This window comes from Melanostigma gelatinosum, assembly GCF_949748355.1.
Source record: "Melanostigma gelatinosum genome assembly, chromosome: 18".
In the NCBI taxonomy this organism is placed as follows: Eukaryota; Metazoa; Chordata; class Actinopteri; order Perciformes; family Zoarcidae; genus Melanostigma; species Melanostigma gelatinosum.
Genome location: NC_136651.1, coordinates 13,947,800 through 13,961,186, shown reverse-complemented (window position 1 = coordinate 13,961,186; position 13,387 = coordinate 13,947,800). Strand labels below are relative to the sequence as shown.

Below are 13,387 nucleotides of genomic sequence, written 5' to 3'. Positions count from 1 at the left end.
ATTGAACTTAAAAAATTACAAAAAAGGAAAATGTGTGCATCTTTAAGTCCATTAAAAACAGCACATCCAGCCACAAAACACATTCTAATGAGTTATCATTGCGTAGCCAGACACCCAAACACCACATCCTGACCTGTGATGTGCAGATACATATTCATGTATGATCGCTTACAGATTTTACTGTGAACCCACAGCTAAACTCGGACTAATCACAGATCAAAGTGGCTTTACAGTGCAAATCCCCCTGACAAACATATGCTTCTAATTCCAGCAGATCCCCTTTCACTCCCTCTCCCATGTATTTAGATTCAAAACTGCAGTATTGTTTGTGAAAATGTTTGTGGGGCTTACTTGGGGGTGGAAACTGTGATAATTCACAACATATATTAGTTAGGCAGTGGAGCAGGGATAGATGGACAAACATCGAGTCGAGAGAAATACGTCAATATTTACTCAGAGTAGAAGTTGAGACGTAAAACAGCATCACACAAAATTACAAGTTATCAGGCCCAGTTTAGCTCAAGTGGAACTGAAAGTACTGCTATAAGATAAATTACCATATCAGCAAGAACGGGGGCATTTGTAAAGTACTTTGGCTTTAGCCACTCTTTTTTACATTAAAAGACAACATCAAATAATTACAATAAATTTACTATTTATTTCAACACAAGCAGTTTGTGCACAAGGTGCATAGTTTAGAGCTGCTTTTGGTTGTGTCTTAAAATCGAGATGAAGCACATCTAAACTAATTCTGACAGATAAATCCCAGAACATTTTTACACATCAATAGGAAGCGATAACTGAGAATGACAATGGGGATTGTGGATTTTCTTCATTGCAACTGATCAGATAACAGTCCAACCAATGCCTCTTCTCAAGCTAAATGTCCTCCATATTGGCCATCATATAATACTGCATTGTTGTGAGAAGTCAAACTGGAACATTAAAAAAAAAAAAAGAGATAATATTTCATTAATTTAACAGTTTGACAATAGTCTTTAAACATGCATGTTCCCTACCCAGCGGCCACAATGTTATTTCTGAATAAATACTTTGACATCTCAGGACACATAATAACTTCACACAATACTGAAGTCTAAAATACAAACTTATTTTATTGGTTTATTTGGCAGGGACAGTGCACATTAATAAAACATTCCTGTAAATGCCCCAGAGTTAGCCAAAAGGCTATTTTTCATCTGTAGTCCCTGACTGAAACAGGAGCCAGTCTTAAAAAAAACTGTTTGTGTAACCCCCCCAAAAATGTCTAAATGAGAAAATTTCAAAAAGATAGCTAAAGCCCAAGATAGCAATACAATAGCACATAATAAATATTGACCTGCTATCCAGCCCTACTGCTGACAACACTCCTTAAATGTTTCTCATCTAACACAAATCATTGCATCTCAATGTGTGAAAACAAGGACCATCCACTCCGTACAGCACAAAAAAAGGTTTTGGATGACGAGAGAATCATCATCAAGTGTGGTGGTACGATGAATAATCACTTCCATTTTCTCCTTTTGTGTCACACTGACAAGCAGGTGAAGTTAGGTTGAGTCATCGTGTTCAGTCCACACCAGTAATAATGTAAACCGGCTGACGGGCCGGTTCTTCTCTTTGGATGAAAACACCTGCAGGCTGACTGAAGTTTTCTATTTCCATGATCTTCTCCATCCTGCTGATGACTGGAAAAGGGCTCTGAATGACGGATATTGCTCAGTGTGTGTGTGTGTGTGTGTGTCTGTGTGAGATTGTTCCTTGGCACATTTCTGGTCCTCTGGCTTCATTTTTGCCGTTTGGTGTAACGCCGTCAACCAAACAGTAATAAGAGGACGATGCTGGCCGAATTCACTATTATCAATGGCACTGTGAGAAAAGGAAGAAAAAGAGTGAGCACATTGTAAAATCATAGACCTCTAAATACTAGTGCTCCTGGCTATTATACTTCCAAAATAATTGAAAACTGTGACATTCCTACCCACTGTGAGGAATCGTAAAAAGTACGGTTATGGTGTATCAGGAAGTCAGACATTCATGGAATCAGTGCCTGATTCATAAGATAGCCAGCCCTACTAAATATGACATTCACACAGCATGTCCTGTAATCTTAGAAGATCCTAAGGGACATAAAGGAAACTAACCTCTCATGACAGTCCGGACCGAGCGGATGAGGGTGAGGACCTGGGCTTTGACTCCTGGATCATCCCCAAAACCTCCAACTCCCTGTTCAACACCAAAGCCGACTGGAGACAGAGAGTAACGAGATCAGAAGGGAGGAGAGAGGTGGGAGGAGGAAAAAAAGGGGGAGGACACACATATAGAAAGAAGAAAGGAAACGGGGGGCAGCAACAACATTAAAAATCAACTTATTCCACACTAATTATAACTCATGAACCTCAATTTCCTCCCTAAAAATGTCAACATGAGTCCATTAAATGCAGTACAGAGGCAGCTAATAGTTGAGCTGAGTGTTATACACCTTAGCTAGCTGCTGTTAGCGTGCTATGCATCGTTATTTTAATAAAACATGATGGAGATTGTCGACAAGAGGGCAGACTACTTACACTTGCTGAGAAACCTCTCCTCGTGCAACACAGCGATTGCATTAATGCAGAGAATAGCGGTCTGGATGAGAGAGTAGAGAGTAAACGCCATGCTGGCAACTTCTTCGTTCACCACTCCCACAGCTGCCGTAAACAGGCAGCGGCGGTCGTGCAACAGAAGTAAAGGACGTCCCGACGTTTACTGTACGCGTTAACTTCAGAAAGTCTGGTGCACGCGCTCTGTTTCTCACGGACTAAAACTATTTAAAAAACATGATATAGAAAAATGAGACCATAAGATCCCGTTTTTTTTTCTTCTTGTCAACATTGACTATTAAATCCATAATATTAAAAACGAAATAACCAAAGGGATTATGTTGTGGTCATGTCTACTCCAAACATGTAATGTTTTCATAATAATTTAATATTTATATTATCTTAACATTGTCATCTGTCTGTTTTACCAATCCATGTGTTTTATAGCTGTTAGCATCAGCGTGACTGTTTATTTCTACTCTTAATTTGAATGAAATATTTGTATGAAGCTAAAAGGATTTAATTCCCATAAACAGCAAAAAGGCCTAATCATGAAAACCACATGCTGGTTATTGTATAGACTTTTAATTTACACATAAATAGTAGAGAAACTACAAGAACATATTTAAATACATCTGCATTAACAGTTTATAATGATACCATTTCTCTCAGTAAATGACAACTTTATCCATTCATTCATTGCATTCTATAAACAAGGTGGGTGAGTTCTCATTTCAATTCTCTCTGACATACACTTGACTGCACCATCATCATCATCATATCGTCGTCGTCAACAACATGTTGCTTTCTATTTCTTTTAACATTATAATAAATAATATTTTCACAATCAGGGTCTTAGGCCCTGGTACTCAAATAAATAAACAAACAAACACATATAGATAGACTGCCTGTGAGGTTCAGTATTCTCACTACGACATTTTATACAGTCAGGTGAAATCATTTACAAGTAGATATACAACACTGACACACTTGCGGAACCAGAGACTCATTTGGAGAGCAAACAAGTACACAGAATTGGCCTTTACGAGTCGATTCACCATCTGGAGACATCCCACATATCTAGCTGATGGTGGCAATATTACCTTCACCTCTGGGTGGAGGTGAAGCATGTGCGATGACGGATAGAAAATATGGGTGGAGGCTAAAAGTATCTTAAGGGTGGCTTTGAGCAAAGGATTCTCCTCCTGTATCAATAAAAAGGTGAAAAATAATCAGAGCAGCAACATTGAACACAATACCACGTAGTCTTTTTTTTTGGTCACTCCCAAATACTGAAACTATTGAGCTGTTCTGCCACTGTAAAATTAGTTATGCCATTTTTGCGATGCCACCCTGTATTAATACTTTAAAACCTAAAACACCAATACTTCACCAATTAATTTTTCCCTATTATTTTGTTCTTCATGGCATATTCAAGTTGGGTCATCTAACAGACTAAACATGGGCGCATCAAGTCCCAACATCTATCCTCAGCACTCACACCCTCCACACTATAAACGGTGGTAATGCTGATTCGTGTTCACATGGGAGTGTGTTTTGGTCAATAAACACGACTGGACATGATGAGGGGAATCCCTGTTGCCAGTCTATAAAGGTTGGTGTGTTTGTTTCTCTTCAGGGACCCCATTTGGTGAAACAAAGGCAACAACAACAACAACACACGACAATCTCAGTGTGAAGTCTGTCCTCATCCACAGTGTGGTGTATGTACAGCAGTCAGAGTCATAGACGATAACGCCCAGTCTCACTCTCTCTATGACTCTCCTCTTGCTCTTCATCTGTTGAGAGCTCGGAAAAGAAGAGTTTTCTGACAAAGTCTACAGCTGCCTTCCTGGTGCTCTTCAACAGCCCTAACATTCACAAAAGACCAGAAAGGTTGCGGTCGCTTTGGTCCGGGTTGGGTAAAGCTTTGAGTCTGACTGCCAGTGCAGCAATGAGAAAAGAGGAGGAGTCATTCCGTTTCCCCATTAGTCAACAGTTTTGGCCCATTTCAGTTCGGGGAATAAACTGGACGCAGGGGAGAGGAAAGCAGTGTGCTACGGCACGGCAGTAGAAACTGGTCAAAATGCTGTTCGTACCGGACAGAGTTTAAGTGCAGGGCTATTAACAGAGGTTGTACTGCAGAGGCAGAAAAAACACTGTTGAAGGAAAACTTAAAAAAGTACTTATATTTCATATAACGTAATTTTCCTTTCTGTTTGAGTCTCTCTATATATTTCTCTGTCGGTTTTCATGTGAGGGTTTTTGTTTTCTTCTTCTTGGGGTATTCACAGAAATCCAGACAGCTGCTTCCTCTCACATGGGAGTTTGTGGGTTCAGGCTGTGAAGACAATAAATGAATGCAAACACAACATTAGTGTCATGTCCTGGTTTAGTGTTTTTAAAAAGACTGAACACATGTTACAATGGGTCCAGAGGACGGTGTTAAGCTGTAGCTATCAGATGGCTGGAGTTTGCTGGACCAGGAAAACTAATTGTCCCGCAAGTGAAACAAAATATAATTTAATTTGACCATTTGCCATTAAATTATCCCCTTACGGCAAAGAAAACTAGTTTAATTTGCAGATAGTCTATGTTTATCCCCGGTACGGCTACAAACCAAATTCAGGCTAAATATGGAGTCAGCTTCCAAAAAACTATTTCAAAGGCAATTAAACTTTGCTGAACTTACTCGCAGCTGCTTTGTGTTATAAATAATGAAATATTCATATCCTCACCTGATATCTACCGTGTTGATATTTCTCCATTAATAAGCTGCATTGTCAAATTAATTAAAAAACACTCACCATTTAGCTATTTGTTGAGATGGGAGCTGATCTTTTCTTTTCTGATGATGTTTGCGTAGGGAATCTGAAAGAAAGAAAAAGCCAGAGACAAATGTCAGATTATATTTTTTCCTTTATACATATTATACAATACAGTATATGGTCTGCATATAGCCTCGTAAACCTTGATATTAAACATCCCCAAATAACTGGTCACCTACGTAAAAGCCAGAACAGAATGCTATAAGCATTTGACCTTTGTGACTTGTCATCTGAAATTCCTTGCAAAATGGCTTTTTAGTTTTAAAATAATATTATTTGAGGGTTAATAACATTATTTTATCTCAGAGACTGTTTGTCGAAAGAAGCAAGTTACTGTATATAATATGAAGTTTCCATTACACTGATGATTTAAAATAGAAAAATAAAATGTTCTTGTTGAGATGTTTGGGTGCGACATTCAATCAAAATTCTAAAACCTGCTGCAGCAACATAAATCAAAAATGTTGCTGGAGTTCATTTGAATGTCTGTGTGAAATGAATGTATCATTACTCTCAGACGGATCCATCTGCTGGTTCTAGACACATTAGTCAACTTTTGAATATCTGTGCATGTGCACTAGTGTGCACGTGCGTTTCCTTATAAATGAGCTTGAACGCCTGTTCGGTCGTCTGCCTTTGCGGGTACACCAATGCAGCGTGCTCTCGTGTGTGTATACGTGCTGTGTGTTTGACATCATGTGCACGCGAGCGCGTGTCGCTGCATGTGTCAGAACGCAAAGACAAACACTGTCTGTCAGCCTGTCTGCCAGCTGCTCCGCTTGATTGATGTGGACGGAAACACTCAGACGACTGCGGAGGAACTTCTCACCCGTGAAAGACAAACTAGATGATTGGCTCCGTCTTTTGATGGACAAATAAGCAACGGGAGAGCCGTCCGGTTCAGTCCTGTATCGATGGCTTTATTAGGATTTCATATTTATGTCTACGGGCCACCGTAGTTGTGGTGTTAATTGGTTTGTTCTTGCCACATTTCCTCATGTGTTTTTGAGTTCTTCTTTCCCTGTTCAAATAGTGTAACTATATTTTACTGGAAAGCGCTTCATAATTATGCTTTATTATATTCCTTCTGAAAATCATCACCATGATTGTTTTTCAAAGCGAGCAGCGAGGCTTTTTTATATTCATGTGTCTATAAAAGGGTTTTTCATTTGTCGTTTGAAGGCGTAACAATGATATTTATTTTCCATCAGTGTTCAGCACTGATTGTGTCATTAGTAATCTTACCATCTGTAACTGTTGAACCATCTCCTCTCTGTAGGCGAGCTCTCGTTTCATCTGGTCTTGGAAATTATCTGAAATTAGCGTAAGTAGTTGAGTAACTGATAAAGCACAGTTATTATAATACAGCCGGTGAAGGATGAAGGAGACGCCAGGAAAGGAGGGGGAAAGAGAGGAGAAAATGGAGTTCTTCAGAAAGACAGCGAAGGAGAAGTTGCCCTTCAGAGAATGAAAAAGGAGTCAGGTGAGTAAAAAATAAATAAAAAAAGTGACTTACGGAAGACAGGAAATGGTGAGGTGCCCTTCAGAGCGTGAAACTCTTGCTCCAGTCTCCTCCGGAAGTCGATCTGCTCCAGCAGAACCTTCTGGAGCTCCTCTGAAGGAGCAGGGAGGAGGAGAAAAGAAAATACGAGGGAGAGAAAGAGAAAAGGGGGCTGTTTGTTATAAATGCAGTGTGCATGTATCGGTGTGGTCAATCCATCTGAGAGGAGTGGGCATATTTTATCTACAAGCTGAAAATATTTACCTTTCTCCATGTTCTCGACATCCTTCTTTAGCGGCACAGGAGAGGTAGCACCTTGGCTTCGATCACCTGAAAACACGGAGAGACTTCATTTCAGATTGTTGTGCCACACATTCCTCATGTCAGACATACAGTTACAGTACATCAGCTCCACTGTGGCACCTTTAGCTGCTGTTGTTCCATCCTATTCTTACACAACATCAGACAGTGTATTGAATATGCAACACGTGTGAGTCACAGAATCATAATCCGGTCATGGACTGAATTCCCATCGGTCCTGAGGGATCGTTTCTTTATTTCTGCATCGCCTCGTCCTCTCCCTCACTGGCCCCGTCAGCGTGCGAGCGCTGCAATTCGCTCTTTGGCCTCTAGATGTCGGTGCAAGTCTGCGGTAACAATTTGACGGCACTGTAAGCTGGAGACCTTCACTGCACTCGCTCCTCGAGAGGTTCAATCTCTTCATGCTGTCAGACCATATTGCTCTCTATTAAGGGAAACAAACGAACACGACTCGCGTTCAGAAACTGGAGTCAATCGATGTCGTAGCTTGTGGAGCTGAAGTGAAGGTCTGTGCCGAAAAGTGGAAGTTTAAAAGGCCACTCCACTAATTTGCTTAAAACAAATTGCAAGCTTGCAGGTTACCGCGCTCTCACACATTTACATTATAATGTCAGCAATGTTATTTGTTGGCTGGTGTATTGTTGTCAATGTAACAGGGTGTTATTATCGTCATGCAGACTTTCACATTGTGTATGTCTGTGTACTTTTTAAAGCTTTTTTTTTTTGCTGCTGTATGCAATCTACTTGTTGCTTTAAAACTTCACCATCCTCCATCCGCTTTTTCTTTGAACAAACATCTTCGTCACACGCTGTTTTCGAATTTAGCCTTTTAAAAGTTCCTATTTTGTTCTTGCATGTATGTATGTAATGTGTTTGCGCTAACGTCTGAATTGTGACAATGAGGCATTGTGCGCCTTAAATGAAGCGATCCAGCAAACTCGATGTGTATATTCTCCCCCAGTCATTTCATATCCCCGGCTCCTTAAGCCTCCCCATGCTTCTCTCTCTCATTTAGAGCAGAGAGAGCTCTCCTCTCCTCACTCCTCCTCTCCTTTCCTCTCCTCTCTCTGTCTCATTTGACAAGCAAATTTGCAGACAGTGCCCGAGGATAACAACCTCGTTTGACAGTCAATTAACCGTGAATAGTCAAAGCCAAGGCGGTTTGCATTACATAAATGGAAAATTAGATTATTTTTTCTCCCTAGAAACAGAGGGAGAGTTAAAGACAGTGGAGGGGGGGGGGGACTCAGAGGAATCAGGCCTTCTAATCACGTAGAGCTTCCCACCGCCCAGGGAGACGTTTGGCAATCAGGGGAAAGGTGGTCTCATTTAATTTGTTTCGTGTAATTTTTCGAAATACATTATACATTATGCGCAGGGATCATTACGGTGTGTGTGCGTGTGTGTGTGTAGGGGTTGAGGGAGTGAGGAGGGGGGGGTAGATATAAATGTTGGCACAGATGTCATAAAGCACTTTTAATGTCTTCCTGACAGATATAAAAAGGCAATAAGCTGTGATCTTTTTCAAACGGGAAAAGGGTTTTTGCGCTGAGGAGGGGAAAAAAAAGGCAATTATGTCGGCGGGGATATGGGTCTAGGATGGAGATTGCCAGCGTGGCATGCTTATCTCTGAGCTGATGTTTTCTTGTTGAACTATAACGGCCCCCCTAAGAGTAACAGCCCCGGCGACAACGCCGCTTAAGAGAGCAGCCGTGGCAGAGCGGCGGCAGAATCCGCTTCCCACTGCTGTTTCGTCTCTGTGTATTTATATGACTCCCTTAACTCACGTCTGAGAAGAGGAGGAGGAGAATGAGGAGGATGAAGCTGAAGACTGAGGAGCTTTCTCTCACTGCGAGTCTCACTTGTCTAATAAGAAGAAATGCCATTGACACTTATGTATATTAAGTGATACGTTTGTAATCAGCATTCTGTATTATACACAGTGCATCTTCAGCCATCCTGTGTGTGCTGAATGACAACAGGGACTGTTGCTTTTGATGCCACATGTTTTCTTATTTTGACTTACCTCTCAATATTGATACCTGTTTAATATCAGACTGCAAATATTCTCTTTTCCTGCTCTCTACATATGTTATTAAAAATTGTAGTTCTAATTTGCTAACTTCCATTTAGTCACAAGCTTGCTTGTGTTTTTCTTTCATTTCCCTGATGCAAATGTTTGATCATGATTCCATCTGAAGTCTTATAAAGAGAGCAGATTTGCTCTGCGATGTGAGATTCAGATTAGTTACGAGAGTAAAGCCAAACGCTGAAATTAAATGAATCCTGCTTTTCTAACAATCATACTTTTAAGAGTACTTAAAATGTCATTTACATTTTTTACAGTATTGTCTTCATTGTTATGCATTGGTGTTTTACCACCTGCAGCTGCTCTGCAACCACCAAAAAAAAAAAAAACACAAGCGAGTATTCGTACCTGAGCTTTCCCTCCAGTATTCGGGCGCCGGCGTTTCACTCTCCGGCACAAAGAAACTATTCTGCTCTTTGTTTTCATCTGAGAGAAAACGGAACAGAGACAGACAGTGAGACAGACAGGAAGAGAGTTCCAGTAAGGCCCATTGGTTGAGCTGGTTATCCGGACACATGGAGATAACTAAGTGTGCGCATGGTGTGTGTCCTTTGTGTGATTTGTGGTGGTGCGCTCACACGGCACCACATACACACAAAAGCATTTTCTTCAGCGAAAGGGTCAGAGTGGGAGATGAGAGGAGCAAATGGAACGTCACAGGAATATGAGCGTCGCAGGGACACGGAGGCACTATAAAACCACTCACTCAGACACTAAATGAAACAAAGACGCTATAATACAACTGACTCAGACGTCTGATGGAACAGGTAGTGTGTAACAGTTTGCTGGAATAGATTGGGTAATGCTATTTGATGAAACAGTGTAAAACCTGTTCAAACATTTGATGGAACCAAGACATTGTAAAACAACTGTTGGGTGAACGATGTCAGGCAACCCGCGCAAACCGCAGAGCGAGCAAAGTGTTTTCTTTTCACAGACTACATGTGAAAAAGAAACTGTATCTTGGTTTTGCAAATTATGAATAGTGCGTGATTCATTTTAGCTTTGATGAGAATACAATTTTAGAGTTTAAACATGGTGAATTGCACAAAACTGATTTGATATTTCATTGTCATTTTTTAACAGAAGATGAAAATGTCTCGTGCTCACCAGAGATGCTGGAGTTGTCTTTGGTTGCGTACGCTGGTAGTCCTTCGTCTCTATTTTTGTGAGCCTGAAAACAACATACAGTCAGTCAGAATTCCACATACATGTTATGCATATAGTTCAATTACAACAAAGCAGAACAACAAGTCCAAAACACATAGTAATGGCTTTGTAATGCATATTCTTTGATGTGGTTATTGTTTATATTAACATGGGTTTTCATTTGTTATTCTATAATTAATATATAACCTGCTTTATTTTATTATTAATCTGGAGTCTAAAGTGTAACTCATCACTTGGCAAATGTATTCTCCCCGTTTGGCGCGCTGCTTTTTTATCAGGCAATGGTAGCATTCATTTGTAATGATCCAATTAGGAATATATGGTTAAACCCTTTCTTCCACCTCCGTCTTTGAAATCAGTCAGCTGCGTTTGCGGCATGTTACTCAATGGATTATTTCGCTCTCTTCTGGTTTAAAATGCTCCTCATAATACCTCCCTCCTCCTTTCTCCCTCTCAGAGGCCTGGTTAATGTGGGAGTCGACAGGTTAAAGATTAGAGTTGCCCTAACAGGCTGGGGTGACAAAGGGAGAACAAACACGCCGTGGCCATTTAAACAACCCACACCTGGGCCTATTAGCCGGGATCAGAGTGGGGTGACTGTTTCAATTTCTACAGGGAGAAACCAGCCTATCAATCTGCTTATGCAGATCACATCACTGCCTGACTGCAGCACCATTTAAATAATAATTAGCTAAAGTGGCCTGGGGGGATATTTACGTTTTTGTAAGCCGGGTCCTGTCGGTGAGGCGGGGTGGAGCTGGAGAGAGGCAGGCTCGCAGTCGGAGAGGCAGGCAGGCTGGAGGACTCCTGCTGGGTGGGGTCCGAGGAGGAGGGAGGGGAGGTGCTGGTGTACACAGCGCCACTCCCTCTCTCCTTCCCCCTCTCCTCGCTCAATGCGGGGAGGTACAGGTTGGTCTGGGCCTGCGGCGGCCTGTTTGCGAAGGTCCCTTCCTCATCCTCGTCCTCTTGCTTCGACGACTCCACGTCCACCTCCCCCTCCTCCTCGCTTTCCATTCCCTCCGCCTCTCCATCTCCTCCACTGTCACTTCCGTAACTACAGCTGCTGCTGGGCGAGAGCCGCTGGTGGCGGTTTGACCTGGCGACCACGACAAAGTCCTCATCTGTTGTCCCAGCGGCTGCTCCGCCGTTGCTGTGGAGCTTGGCGATGCTCTCGGCATCCTTAACGACGGGTCGGAAGGCCGAGCCGTAGCTCGGCTTCCTGGTTTGGAGGGCGGGGGTGTCCAGGAGTTTGAGCCAGCCCTCTGACGTCACGGGGCGAAGGTCAGGGGCTACTGTTGTACACTCTGGGTCAAACAGCCCGGATCTGGTTGTTGTCGTCCCGCTGCCGGGGGCCATGGTTGCGCTGACACTGTTGCCGCTGCCAGCTACAGCTCCAGGCTCGCTGGGGTCTGAGAGATCCAAAAAGGCCTGTCTGAGAGACGGGTTGTCTGCCAGGGAGGAGAGGGCGTTTGGTTGAGGCTGGAGGTAGGTGGGGACAGGGATCCCTCCTGCTGCCCTTGGTGGCCAAAACATGCAGAAAGGAGGATAAAAGGTGTCTTTGCGGCCAGGCCATAAGAGACCTGACAACCCCGTTCCTTTCTGGCCACCTGAAACATCACCGTCATCTTTTTTCTGCTGGCAGAGGCCGAATGCCGGGAAGGGGTACGGCGACGGGAAGAGCGACGTGGGAGGGAACTTCTGCAGCATGCCGAAGCCTTTGCTTGGCACAGGGATGACAGGGTAGCTACGTGGTGCCTTACGGGGAGACAGACCTCCCCCATCCATGTCATCGTCGTCCTCGAAGCGGGCTCTTTTCTGAGCAACCAGATCAGGTCCCATCATGTGAGGCACTCCCGAACCATGGAGAGACTTCATAGAACCCATGGAGGAACAATGGGACGAAGAGGGCAGCGCTCTCTTCCGGCTTCCTCCGTTGAACATAGCCTTGACGTCTTCCCATGCGAAGGCTAACTGATCAGCCGGGATTTTGTCAGAGAGTTTGAGGTGTCGTCGCCAGGAGTTGAAGTTGGCAGCGTCGGGCTGGGTGTACTTGGCGTCTGGTGTGCGGTGGGAATGGAAAATGAACTTATTTGGGGAGAAGTACATGTTGCACAAAGAGCACTTGATGCACTTGGCCCTGGAGCTGTTGTAGCGTGCTGGGATGAAGTTACCGCGGGAGCCCCAGGCGCACTCGTGTGTCACGTCAAAGGCAAAGTTGTCGGGCAGTTTGGGCGGTGCGTTCTCTCCCAGGAAGGACTTGCAGAGGCGCTCGGCTTCACGCTTGGTGATCATGCCACAGCGGCGAGATGAGATGGGCATGGCACCGGCCCGACGGAGAATCTCCAACTGAACCGGAGTGCACTGGACACAGGTGATGCCCAGTGCCACGCGACGATTATGAATCTCATTATAACTGTAGTTCTTGAGGAGTGTGTTGGAAATCTGCGCCAGGCAAAGTCTCTCATTGTGATCAATGACTAGCGATACAATGGGAACGCCGTATAGGATGACCTGGCCGACCTGGTTTGGCTTGAGGGGTGAAGAGGACGGAGAGGGGGAGGATAAGGAAGAAGATGAGGAGTGGAGATGGGCAGGTCTGGGTGGTGTCCGGGCTTCCTGCTGGTAAGGGCCTGTTGAGCTCGTCATTATGATGTCATTAGTGCTCGAAAGATGGGTCTTGTCCATACTTGGAGGAAAACTGTTTGTAGAACGACCTGCATAAAAAGAAAGGAAGAAAGAAAGATCCACATCTGTTCATTTTTTTTTCACCTTCAAAAAATTGTCTTGTTTAAGTTTACACACACACACACTCTCTGTATTACAAATAATATGAAATAGGTAGATAATGCATTATAATATGCAATAGTTCTACCACGTAGGTGTGACCAGAAATTAT

General features: G+C 43.2%; 2 protein-coding genes across 2 annotated transcripts; both read right to left on the bottom strand.

Moving 5' to 3' along the window:
- Positions 1 to 1,107: 1,107 nt before the first annotated feature.
- Positions 1,108 to 2,689, bottom strand: ier3ip1 (immediate early response 3 interacting protein 1). Its single transcript, XM_079288870.1, has 3 exons — positions 2,568 to 2,689; positions 2,145 to 2,246; positions 1,108 to 1,869 (listed from the first exon to the last, which is right to left on the bottom strand). Exons 1-3 carry the CDS (start codon positions 2,656 to 2,658, stop codon positions 1,814 to 1,816), a joined length of 249 nt encoding a protein of 82 aa, XP_079144996.1. The 5' UTR covers positions 2,659 to 2,689; the 3' UTR covers positions 1,108 to 1,813.
- Positions 2,690 to 4,784: 2,095 nt separating this feature from the next.
- Positions 4,785 to 13,176, bottom strand: skor2 (SKI family transcriptional corepressor 2; the record flags this gene model as incomplete). Its single annotated transcript, XM_079289906.1, has 8 exons — positions 4,785 to 4,923; positions 5,390 to 5,453; positions 6,656 to 6,723; positions 6,927 to 7,025; positions 7,176 to 7,241; positions 9,670 to 9,747; positions 10,432 to 10,495; positions 11,209 to 13,176. The coding sequence occupies 7 exons, from the start codon at positions 13,174 to 13,176 to the stop codon at positions 5,397 to 5,399; spliced, it is 2,400 nt and encodes a 799-aa protein (XP_079146032.1). The 3' UTR covers positions 4,785 to 4,923; positions 5,390 to 5,396.
- Between the last annotated feature and the right edge of the window lie 211 nt (positions 13,177 to 13,387).

Excerpts from the sequence above, each read along its gene's own strand:
- ier3ip1 (XM_079288870.1), bottom strand. The coding sequence starts at position 2,658 with ATGGCGTTTACTCTCTACTCTCTCATCCAGACCGCTATTCTCTGCATT. Across the intron at positions 2,247-2,567 it reads GGAGAGGTTTCTCAGCAAGT|TCGGCTTTGGTGTTGAACAG; the intron begins GTAAGTAGTCTG and ends CTCTGTCTCCAG. Across the intron at positions 1,870-2,144 it reads GGTCCGGACTGTCATGAGAG|TGCCATTGATAATAGTGAAT; the intron begins GTTAGTTTCCTT and ends CTTTTCTCACAG.